General features: G+C 41.4%; 1 protein-coding gene across 1 annotated transcript; it reads right to left on the reverse strand.

Moving 5' to 3' along the window:
• Positions 1 to 297: 297 nt before the first annotated feature.
• coq8ab (coenzyme Q8A, genome duplicate b) lies at positions 298 to 11,657 on the reverse strand. The gene is made up of 15 exons (XM_070842413.1): positions 11,550 to 11,657; positions 11,047 to 11,198; positions 9,671 to 9,970; positions 9,480 to 9,546; positions 7,737 to 7,811; positions 6,612 to 6,737; positions 5,309 to 5,394; positions 5,082 to 5,222; positions 4,909 to 4,990; positions 4,660 to 4,753; positions 4,095 to 4,236; positions 3,708 to 3,815; positions 3,541 to 3,606; positions 2,451 to 2,537; positions 298 to 955 (listed from the first exon to the last, which is right to left on the reverse strand). Exons 2-15 carry the CDS (start codon positions 11,179 to 11,181, stop codon positions 662 to 664), a joined length of 1,803 nt encoding a protein of 600 aa, XP_070698514.1. The 5' UTR covers positions 11,182 to 11,198; positions 11,550 to 11,657; the 3' UTR covers positions 298 to 661.
• Between the last annotated feature and the right edge of the window lie 214 nt (positions 11,658 to 11,871).

Raw genomic sequence — 11,871 nt, forward strand, 5'->3', positions numbered from 1 at the left:
ATTTATTAATTTGGTAAAAAAAAAAAAAGGCTATGCTTCCATCATGCTGACTCCCCACAAACTTTAATTTTTATCCTCAGGAGCCCAGAAAGACCTCCTTCTTCACACAGATGTAACTGTGTAAAGGTCAGTTTATAAATGTTGTACAAACACTGTTTTCATTCAAATAACATTCAGTCTTTGTGAAACAGGTTGATGTGATAATGTTGCTTGTTTCTCACACAAGTTTGTTTTCCCTCCAAAATGAAACATATTTTGCCTCCTCAGAAATGTATGATTCGTTGATGCCAATTTGTTTTTGCAACATCAGTGTGGATTTATTTCAACTGACAGTTCTGGTCAAACCTCAAACCATACAGACACATAATTATTAGGTTGTACAGTAAAGTCATTCAAACAGTGCAAGTAATCTTCACACTTTACTTTGTTCATGTTACTCTGGATGGGATTCCTGGTTGAAATTAGCGATGGAATACGAAGCACACGGATATTAAAGTGTTCTTAATAGTCAGATAGTTTTTTTCCTATCGAGTCAGTGGAGCAGACCACAGTAAAAAACACAAAGCTGTAACATCTGGCGCAGGTTGCACAAAAATATCTTCAGGGGTACGAATGTGAGAGTTAAATCGTTCAACATACCACAAACAAGGCGAGAAAAGCTTCAGTTTGTCGACCCCGGGCGTCTGTCTGTCCAGTAGTTCTCGTAGGCCTCCTGGAACATGTTCTTGCACGCTATTTTGGCTTTGAGTTTGGAGCAGATGAGGAAGGAGCCGCCCATCTTGCGGTGGAGTGAGTACGTCTCCTCGGGAGGAGGCGTGAGCCGCTCCCGCAGCATCACGGGGATCAGGCTGTGGATGCGCTCGGTGGTGCTCTGAGATCCAAAGTCAAAGGGCTCCTCAGAGGAGAAGGCCTCCCCGAGGATCATCACCGCGCCCACGTGGGCGTTCTCCATCGCCTTATGACGGGACACAGACAGCAGGCTTTTCAGTTCCACATTCAGGGGACGGGTTCTTTTTTTTTTTTTTTGTTAAACGTGGACAGATCCAGACTAACAATCCTTCAGGCTCCAGTCTTTATGCTAAGCTACGCTAACCTGCTGCTGTGAGGGAGAACATACAGGTGCTTTCTGTTATTTCATTTTCTGTATTTTTCTTCACCTCTGACCAAGGAAGCCGCTTTTTTAGACAATAATGTTAAAATTGATCAAATTTTATCAATAAATATTAAACAAATACAAGAGTCTTTATTAGAATGAGTGTTTTGTTCAACTGCATTTCTGTTTAAAATTGTGTTAATTGAGAGCAATAAAGTTCTATTCTGATCACAACATGCAGCCTGCAGTATTACTTCATATTAAGGTGTTAAAAAGAAACGAAAAATACGCTTATTTAAGAACAAATCTTTTGTAACTTTCTACAAATTGGCTGAAAATATCTATCTGCAGGTAAACGCATCCTTGATCACACAGCTACACAGGAGTTTTCGAGATGAGGGTAGCTCATTGACGCTCTCGCTGTGTAAAAGTAGCTCAAAGCTTGAAAAAGGTTGGAGACCCCTGACTCACTGAATTTGTAAGGTTTCTATTCTGACAGTGGCGCCCCACTACATTTGTTATCTTTTTGTTTTTTGTCGGTTCTTTTTGTCTGTAGAAAATAAAAAACACAAATAAAGAGTTTAAAAAAAAAAATAATACGCTTATTTACTTTCTGGTGAATTAGATGAGAAGATTGAAACCATTCTCATATCTCTGGCCTGACTACGTCCAAAGATAACTATTATTCCTTGGAAGTTTTGGAACAACTGTTGGATATTTACGTACCTGAGAAATAAAACATTACTGCAGATTTTTCTTCACAACCAGTTTTACAAATGCTTTATAACAACAGTAATTAGTATTATGTCTGATGAATTCACTTCTCTTCTCCACTGAACATTTCTATTATATTTAACATTTCTATCTATTTACAGACAAATTCCTACAATGTATTGATGTATTTATTTTTTGGACTTTTAATGGTTTGTAATTCAAGAGCGACTGATTCTGTCTCTGTAGCTGCAATCACTCCTGGTCACCAGTAGAGGGCACTAAAGGTCATAGGAGATTTAGTAAGTTAAAGTTACTGAACGTTGATTGTTGTTCAGGAGTCTAGAAATAATAAACTACATTTGTGACTAAATTTTAATTCTTTATTTTTGTGGACGGACACCTGTGTGCCATACGGTACAGACTCTGTCTGACTGCAGACTCTCATGGCCTCCTGTGTCTTAGGTTTAGACACTTCAAATACAGGAGATGTTGTTAAATTCAGGTTGGTCATTAAACTTGACTAGCAGGACAGATAACCAGCAGTGCTGAGCACCATCAGCAGCCTCTTAATAGTCTATAAGTACATGTTGCTGGATTACACTTTACACTCATGGTTTATAGTGACGATGTTTGTGTTTGTTACCTTGGTCTCGTATCCCGTGAGGAACTTCATGTCTCTGGACTTCTGCAGGACGCCTTCTCTGTTCTTGCTGGCAGCTGCATTAATAATCTGAGGAGAGAAGTGAGAGGGTCCTCGAGTCAACACAAATCAGTACACTGATGAAATGTTTGCCTGCATGACAGCAAAAACACTAAATGTTTAAGGGTTTGAGTCCTTTCAAGCCACTGACAGTCAGAAAAGCTTCTCATTCTAACGAGACTCTCATATTCTAACATGATGCTTTTTGTGTTATTATGACATTTTCTTATTGGAACAAACCAAATGATCCTGTTTTCATGAGAAACTTCTCTTTACATTAAGAGGATTTCTATCATGTTATAATTAGCAACATGTAACCACATTACTTAATTAAATGACAAAATAAATGTAAATGTAATCCAAAAGAATATGCAATTAAATTAGTTACTGATCAAAATGTTGGTGATTACATTAAGTTTACATCTGAATATATTCTTTCCAGTAAAAAGCTTATATGAACAGTTTAATATTCATTCTGTTTCTTTGCGTCTTTTCTCCGTGGAGGAATGTCAGATATGTATGCTGGGTATCAATTCTTTATTCTTGTGGTTTCAAATGATTTATTTCAATAAACCTGAGGAGTTTCATGTCATTTTCTTTTTGTTAAAATCTATATTAGCTATACAAAGATTTATGTTCGTTCTATCTATATTTATGTTGGTTGCGTTTTAAAATCATAAATAATAAATAAATAAAAGTTAGCATTGTGCAGCACTTTTCTGAGGTTTTCAAAAGTAATAAGTTACATTACTTATTAACAACAACAATTATAAACAGGGTAACTTTAATAAAAACTTGTAACTTGTTACATTTCAAAATCAACCTTCCCAACAATGATGATGAGAAACCTTCCTTGTTTTAATGAGGTTGATTTTGTGTTACAACAGGAACATTTTGTGCTTAAATAAGATAAAATGCTGTTTTTTAAGAAAAGTTTCTTGTAAAAACGGAATAATTTGGTGAGAGCCAATGACAAGAAAACGTCATATTAACACAATAAACTGTGCGAATGTTCATCTTTACATCTTCTCACCTCAATGTAGGTGTCAGTGAAACTCTTATCAAATCCCCGCGTAGCTCCGAAATCCAACAGTGCGACCTGAGGACACGAAACAGAAAAACAGACCTCCGTGAAAAGGGGAAAAATACGTATAATTACGCAACAACAGTATGCATGTAAAATGACTGAGTCAAACTGACCTTGTGAGCTTGTGGGTCAAAGAAGAAGTTGGACCAGTTTGGATCAGTCTGCATGTATCTGAACTCAAAAAGCTCTCTCAAGCACAAGATCAGGATCTGCTCAGAAATCTAGCAGAAGGAAAGGAGAAAACAAAACAACTGCCTGAAATAAAATAGTAAAAATAGTCCCTCTAGTGTTATTATGAGCTGATGAACTGTGTATAACGACTCCAAAATGTTGACAAGTGAAACCTGATGAGCATAACTGCACTCTGTGACATGCTGATGTGACTCTGGGGGTTTTTAAGGTGGGATGAATCTGCATTACGCTGCCAAAGCCGGCGAGCCCCTGGCAGGGCGCAGGTGTAAATTGTACTGTAAGTGGCGTCGAGTCCACGGCGGTCAAACCTCGTTCCTGAGCTCCTGAGAGAGGTCGGTGGCCTGGTCCAGGGGGAAACCGGGCACCAGCGTTGTAGTGAGGACGTGCTGGCTGCTCAGCGCGTCGATCACATCGGGCACGTAGAAGAACGGGTGACCCTTCAGCAGCTCTCTGACACACAAACAGTGACAGCAAAGTTAAAGGACACCTGAGGTGGAGCCCAGGAAAAAGCACCCAGGACTCTCCTGGTACAGAGCGGAACATTTTTTACCTAGACAGCTGAGGTTTAAACTTTGTTCATAAAGGAATCATTTTGGGAAATAAGCTTATCTGCTTTCGAGAGTGAGATGAGAAAGAAACACACATTATCTTTATTTTTCTGGCTTTTCTCTCATTTCTCTGTACTTTTAAACCTGAATTTCTCACAACATGTGACAACTTACAGCCTACAGCACGATGAGGAGTCACAGGAAACTACTGCTTCATATCAAAGAGTTAAAAGCTTAAAAACACACTGAGGATCCAGGCCGCACAGATTTCAACTAATAAAACCAAAGTCAGTCTGTGTAGTGAGACAAAGTGTGAATAACTCACTGGAATTTTTTGGCGCATTTCGCCTCTCTTATGTAATCACACTCCAGCGCCAGCTCGCGGCTCATGACCTCAATGAGGTGCTCAGGAAACAGGCCTGTGAGAGGAGGGCCGACGTCAGAGAGCAGACGAATCATGACATTGAGGCTGCTTGTGGAGGTATGAAGTATATCGATAATAGTGAAGGTGACTGACATCAGACAATAGCAGCTGTTATCATAAAAATGATAAGAAGCCCTCCAACAATGTTACCTTCAGGCAGCACGTTGCTCAAACTCAGAGCAGTCATGATATTATTCACGTCGCTGTCGATACTCTTGGCGACTCCGGGGTACTGAAGGAGCAGATTGCATTGTGAGGTTTTTCTTTTTAATTTGCTGTATTTTGTCACATTTCCTCTGTGTGTGTGTTATCGCTCGTCTCACCTGAATCTTCATGGCGACCTCTCTGCCGTCCTTCAGTCTCGCTAAATGCACCTGACCGATGGACGCTGCTGCAAACGGCTTCTCCTCAAAGTACTCCAGCTTGTCTCTCCAGTTCGGCCCGAGGTCGCTGCTGATGGCTTTCTGCGGAGAGGAAAGACACCGACTCGTCTCTGAGCCCCACGGTTCACAGAGTGTGTGTTCATTTGCTGCAGCTCTCTATGCCTTACCATCATCTGTTTGGAGGGCATGAAGTCCGCGCTCTGCCGGACACGCTCAAAGATTTTGGCCAACTGAGGGTTAATAAAGGCGTCATCTGAGAAAGGAGAGAATAATAGAGGGACAAAGTTACAGTGGCGGCTGGTGAAGTTACTGTTAAACATTCAGGTCAGGGCTCAGCCACGAATGAAGGAGAAATCCCTGTAAACCTTGCAAAAATACAGAAAATTGAACTCTAGTGACAAAACGTTTTGTTGCCTTTCCAGTGAAATCTAATTAAAAATGAATGTATGTAAAATACATAATAAAAACCCCACCCGAATTATGACACATGATGTTTTTGACACTTTAAAGACTGTTGGCTTAAAAGTGACCTTATAGACCTTAAAGTGCTCAGAAAATTAAATTTGAACATCTCAGGCTGCAACTGATGGTTATTTTCAGTAATAATCCATCTGCTGATGAATTTCAGAGTGATGGATTAAAGCACTGGTCCCTAAAAGGTGACATATCCTAATTATTTTTTTGCCCAAAGGCAGCTTTTATTGTCATTTCAGCTTAGTTGATAGAAAACTTATTTGGTGAGCTCACATAAAACACACAAATCATGTTCAATCAATGATCAAAAGCTCCAGAGCAGCTACTAGACAGAGACCGGAGTGAGACTGTTTGGTCAGCGGCTGTTTCCAAGGTCAAGCTGAACTCTGAAACTCAACATGAACATAGATAAACTCACCTGACTATGAAAATATGAAATAAATCTGTAAATTTTGTCACATCCGGCCGCCATCTTTGTTTGAACAGGAAACAGAACCTTTAAAACAGCAGGAAGTGTTACTGAGTGACCTTGTGGGTTTTAACTTTCAGAAAAACAAACACTTCACTCTCAGAGGCACTAAATGGGGCCGTATATAACAGCGTGCATAACACCACCGTGGTGTAAGCGTGCTGTTTAAAGTCGGCCGGCAGCAGTCAGCTCGGCCTCGGCCGCCCACAATAGCTCGACTGGAATGGCGTCGATTGTGTTCAGCCGGCCTCTGGTTTATTTTAGGTGATGACATTTTACTGAGAGGTCGTTTGCCGGCGAGTCTGAATCAGAAACATGATGAAGTCGTGTTGGGGAGCTGGAGCACCAGTGTAGCGTCCATCCCTTAGTGACACACTGATAAATGTGGGTTTACTGCACAAAACAGGCCGTAGCAGTGTGTAGCAGTGTGTAGCAGTGTGTAGCAGTGTGTAGCAGTGTGTAGCAGTGTGTAGCAGTGTGTAGCACTGAGGAGGATGTTTCTTCATACCTTTCTGATGGCTCCTCACCTTGAATACTGAGCATCTGTCCCAGCTTTAGAGCAGCTCCTCGGACTTTGCAGAGCGTCCGCACAATTCTTTCAGCGTTGGCTTCGGAGAGGAAGGCACTCGAGTCCAATATGGCTTTTTTATCACCTAGCAAACACACACATATCATTCAGAACAAGTGATAGTGATAGTATTTCAGCTATGGATAACATTGATACTGGTTATATTTCCTGCAGTATTTCACTCTAGTTCTGGTAGTTACAGTAATTTTATGTTCACCATTAGCTGTGAGAGGGACTTTTGTCAGTTTAATTCTTTCCCTGAATGTACTGTGTTTCATGGAGCCCTTAGAGGACATGGGGGGAGGAAAAATAGATATAAAACGTTTGTGCTGACTTGCAAAACTTTGCAGTCAGGCCAATGTCCATGATATTTTTGTGCACACCCTACAGGGGGAATGACATGTGGTGGTGTACTGGTAGCTGGGAACAAATCCTGGTGTGTTGTCACTTGGTGGACACCAAAAAATCCATTATGTGTCACAGAAGAATGTTTTTTTCTTTTTTTTTTTCTTTCATTAAAGCTCAGAAAACAGTTAGGATGTGTTAACCTAAGGACATGATGAACCCTCACCTTTTACCTTTATATGTATTTGTTATGCTGGTTGTTGGTACAGTTGGGTGGTGTGATAATGTAATAATATGACATAAAACAACGTACTTTAATTTATTGTCAGAGGTTTCGTCATCTCAGGGTGTGTTACATCATCGCGGACACTGCTGCCAATCAACGAACAGCTTTACAGCAATATTGGATTTTTACTTTTCAATTCTGCCTTTGAGAAGCATTTTATCCAAATGACCCATCAATCGTACTGTCATGGGTTCTAATGTTTTTCTTTTTAGTCTGAAATAGACTCTTTTTAACCTAAATGTTTCTGTGGTTATGCTTAGACATATTGATTCTTGTTTCTTTACATATAATATATTCTTCATTGTCTGAAACTTGAAGCTTATTCTAGTTTAAACGATATTCATGAGAAAATTGCTTTAAAAGGTCTGACTTTAGGTCTTTATACTCACAGTATGATCATTAAAACACTAAACACTCCTAAAGCCACCACTAACACAAAAATCTTCCTCTTACCACGCTGATCTTGGGGTTTTAAGCTCTTCTTGGCCACTTCAGCAATCGCTCCAATGCCGAGTCCGACCGCCAGACCTGCAGGAAGACATGAATATCAAAATGATTCACAAACCGTCTCTGAATAAACAGACAGTAACCCTTTTTTTTTTTATGAACACTCACAGCGTTTTGCATCTGATAACAGCAGCAATAAAACAGGACGTGAAAACAGCAGCCAGCAAACAGAGGCAGGTCTAATTCCTCAGGGCAATGCTCCGAGCCCTCCACAGATCAGGGGTAAATTAAAGCCAAGACAGAGAGTAATAAAAGCCACTGACACTTCTGTGCGTGTGCTGCCCTTTGATGAGGAGAAGGCTGATAGTTGACAACACGTTTTACATTAGCTGGATTCTCAGGAGGGACTCAAACATTTCCTCAGCTATTGATACTCTCCACTTCCAGTCCTGTGAAGGAGCTCGTCAGCACTTCCCACAGTCTGACCCCAGCTGTGCAAAACTGCTGACCGAGGGACGTCCATACGTCATCCCAAATTGCATAAACTCCCATGAGCCTTTGCTGCTCTCGCCTTGTTTAAGATGATGTCAGAGTCGATTTAATTAAAGAGTTAACGAGTTAGTAAATGCTCTAAATCAGGATTCTGGATCATCGCATTCATATAGTTCAAAACTGAGTTCATAAACTAAACTAATGATTACTAATACTGATTAATTAATCTGCTGCCTGTCCTCTCAATTAATCAATCGATTAGTCTATAAAATTGAAGAGAAACAGAATAATCACATTAAATAAGTTAAAACCAATTCATTTTTGGCCTTTGTGTTTAAGAAATGACTTAAACAATTAATTTCCAAAACTGTTGCAGATTAATTTTCAATCCCTGAACTACTTCATAAATTGCTTCAGCTCTAAGACACATTCTGAACATCTGAGGCTTTAAGAAAAATTTATTAAAAAGGTTCCCTGTGGAGTTTTGTGAAGTTGTGGATCAGTGTTTTGTGGGCGGCAGGGAACAGGAAGTAAACGCGGATGCAGTGTTCAAGAGTTTGATTTGCAAATTATTTCATTTGACACATTTGTTAGATGTCAAGAATACTTACAATGTGTTTCTGGTTAGTTACGTTGTAGAGATCAGGTTTGGTCTAATCAAAAAACCATAAACGTTAAAACATATAAGACTTGATGGAGAAGTGTGAAATGGGAGCTGGAGAAGAGGGGGGTGGACACTGAGCTGACAGTATTTACACATACATGTTCACTGGCACGTTGTCAAGATTTATATGGTGTGTGTATTTTATAGTGACATTTACAACCTTCATGAACACCTGAGACTTTCCAAAGAGCCTGAGCGTGAACACGACTTTTGTTTTTTGAGCATGAAACACCTTTGAAATGTAAGAAGAGATAAATATACGCAAAACTAAAAGTGTAAAATGAAATGAGACTAAAGGTCAGAGGAGCTGAAAAACTGAATACAAATGTAAACAATTCAAAGTCTTATTTTTTTGCTGACTCTGTAAATCAACATGTTAGTTATATTGTTCAATTGTTCATTTTTCCAGCACCTGGCAGCTGCCCAGCATCCTGACCCCGGCTGCCGAGGGTCAGACGCCTTGCTGAATGGCACGCTGGCAGCAGCTTTAAATATTTACTTTCTCTTTGTGTTGACGGCGGTGAACTTAATGTCACTTTTCTTTGGCTGTGATGTGAGACAGCAGGTGCGACACGAGCGGTAAACACTCCTACCTCCAAAGTTCACCAGCCGTCCTATCCGAGTGACGGGCACCTTCCTCTCTCGGGCTCTTTCACTGAGCTGAAATATGAGAAAAGAATTCAACTAAAAGCACTGAAATATTAATCAAATGCTCTAAAGCATAATAGAAATAAGGATTATTGATCACTAATATCCAAACATTGAGAAAGAAAACAGTGGATACCACTTGTTTATGTTGCTTGACGTCTGTTTTCTTGGCGTTTCCTGCTTTATCAATGTTCTGCGCTGCCGGCCGGCCCACTGTGGAGTTAAATAACCTCGTGTGCCCGGAGAACATCTGGCTCGTCCAGTCCCTGTGGTACCTCAGACGTTTGCTGCCTGCTCGCCCGCTGCAGGTCCGCTGTCCGCCACCCACACCTCCAACGAAACAGGTACTGAAAGAAGCTCCCAGAGGCGAATACCTGTAAGCGTGTGCTGCTGTGGCTCTGTGCATGCAGACCTCCTGCTGCTTCTTCAACGTCTCCTGGATCACAAAACATGATTCATGTGAGTAGGTGTTAAAGGAGCAGTTCAGCATTTTTGGAAATACGATTATTTGCTTTGCTGTCCCAAGTTGGATGAGAAAATACCACTCCTGTGTCTGTGTGTTCAATATGAAGCTTCATTCAGCAGCTGGTCAGCTTAGCTTAGCAAAAACACTGGAAGAAGTTCATCAAAGTAAGAAAATCCAGCTGCTAGCACCCCTAAAGCTCACTAAGTAACACATTACATCTAATTTGTTTAATCTGCACAAAAACAAAGTGCAAAAACAACAAAAACAATACTGGATGGTGGATTTTGTTGCCTTTGGCCAGACTAGCAATTTCCCTGTTTCCAGTCTTCATGTTAAGTTAAGCAGCATCACTTTTACTGCCAGACGTAAGAGTGACGTGATCTTCTCATCTGACTCTCAGCAGGAAAGCAGACAAGTGGATTTCTAAAAATTAAACAAACAAAAAAAATCGATGCACATTAATCTGTTGATTGTTAAATCGATGAATCTTTTCCATTCAAGAGTACTTTTGGATTCTGGAGAGATAATGTAGCAGTCTTGTATACTGAGAGTCAACACAGGGCCCAACGACAATTAATTTTCCCTGAACTCCTCCAGTCCAGTCGGTACAATCGGTCTCAACTAAAGTAAAACAGTACGGGTTTTTAAACAAACTACTGTCACACACGTCTGTACTATTTTAACTCATGATGACAGATGATGAAGGGGAGGATTTGATCTCACAGCCATCAGTGAAATATGGAAATTAAAACTTGCCAAAAGATGCTGCTCGTCTAAGAGCTTGTATCGACGTGTACACTCTGCTGCATTTTAAGGGATCACCAGCCAAACAGGTGGAGAAGCGCTGGTCTAAAAGTGAAGCTTTACTTCACAGTTGTCACACTTTAAAAATCCTTCTCTTCCAGCATCATCCGCCTGGCGCTCCGGCTCACTATTGTTGTGGTGCTGACGGACAACAAACACAGAAGGTATCTGGGTTGCATGTTTGTGAAACTCTACTCCGCTCTGCAGCTGTCTGGCGGCCAAATCACGGCTGACTTGCTCACCCTTGCTGATGCGGCGCTGTGATGGAGGCTCACCGGCCTCTGGTGCCCGGCGCCCTGCAGGCCGCCTGGGGGGGCTCTGCTGGCCGCCTGCTTCACCCAGGTCAGACCCCTCCAGACCACCGCGTCACCTGTCATGGTGTTGATGTTCAGACCTGCAGAACCAGAAACAACAAGGCTCTGCAACAGGTTGCTTGTTTGTTTCTCAGGCTGTGTGAGGTGTGATGGAGCTCATCAGTGTCCGAGCACCAGTTTGTGTTCCCATGCTTGAGAAGTGGAGCAGGACTCCATGTCCTCAGCATGCTTGGGAAAAAATCAGCCTAATCAAATAGTGATAAAAGTGCAACACCAACATGGCTGGCTGTGTGATAACAGAGCAGAGAGGCTAAAACATGCGCACTGAAAAGTTTTAAACAAGCATGACATTAAAATAAAATCAATGAGTTGTGGCTGATTTGAGGCACAAGGTGAAATGAATAAAAGTGGAAAATGTACTTTCTACTCACCAGCTTTTACAACAGAAGTCCTCTCAGCTCTGTGAACGTGCAGTGAGCATCGTGCAACTGCAGCACGAGCCGCAGTTCACCTTGATTTGACTTGACACAGTTTCTTGTAAACACCTCAAACTCCGACGAGGAGGCGACGAGCTGCCGAAGGACACGCAAACCTCCCACGAGGGGACGTAGTGAGGTCCACAGCCACGAGCCAATGAGGCGAAGCGGAGCCGCGAGCTGCGGGTGTCAACACACCTCCGCACTGGATGGACACGCTGTGTGTGTGTGTGTGTGTGTGTGTGTGTGTGTGTGTGTGTGTGTGTGTGTGTGTGTG

Source organism: Pempheris klunzingeri, chromosome 13 (genome assembly GCF_042242105.1).
Source record: "Pempheris klunzingeri isolate RE-2024b chromosome 13, fPemKlu1.hap1, whole genome shotgun sequence".
Lineage (NCBI taxonomy): Eukaryota > Metazoa > Chordata > Actinopteri > Acropomatiformes > Pempheridae > Pempheris > Pempheris klunzingeri.

Excerpts from the sequence above, each read along its gene's own strand:
- coq8ab (XM_070842413.1), bottom strand. The coding sequence starts at position 11,181 with ATGACAGGTGACGCGGTGGTCTGGAGGGGTCTGACCTGGGTGAAGCAG. Across the intron at positions 7,812-9,479 it reads ACGGCTGGTGAACTTTGGAG|GTCTGGCGGTCGGACTCGGC; the intron begins GTAGGAGTGTTT and ends GTCTTCCTGCAG. Across the intron at positions 3,816-4,094 it reads CTCAGGAGCTCAGGAACGAG|ATTTCTGAGCAGATCCTGAT; the intron begins GTTTGACCGCCG and ends TCCTTCTGCTAG.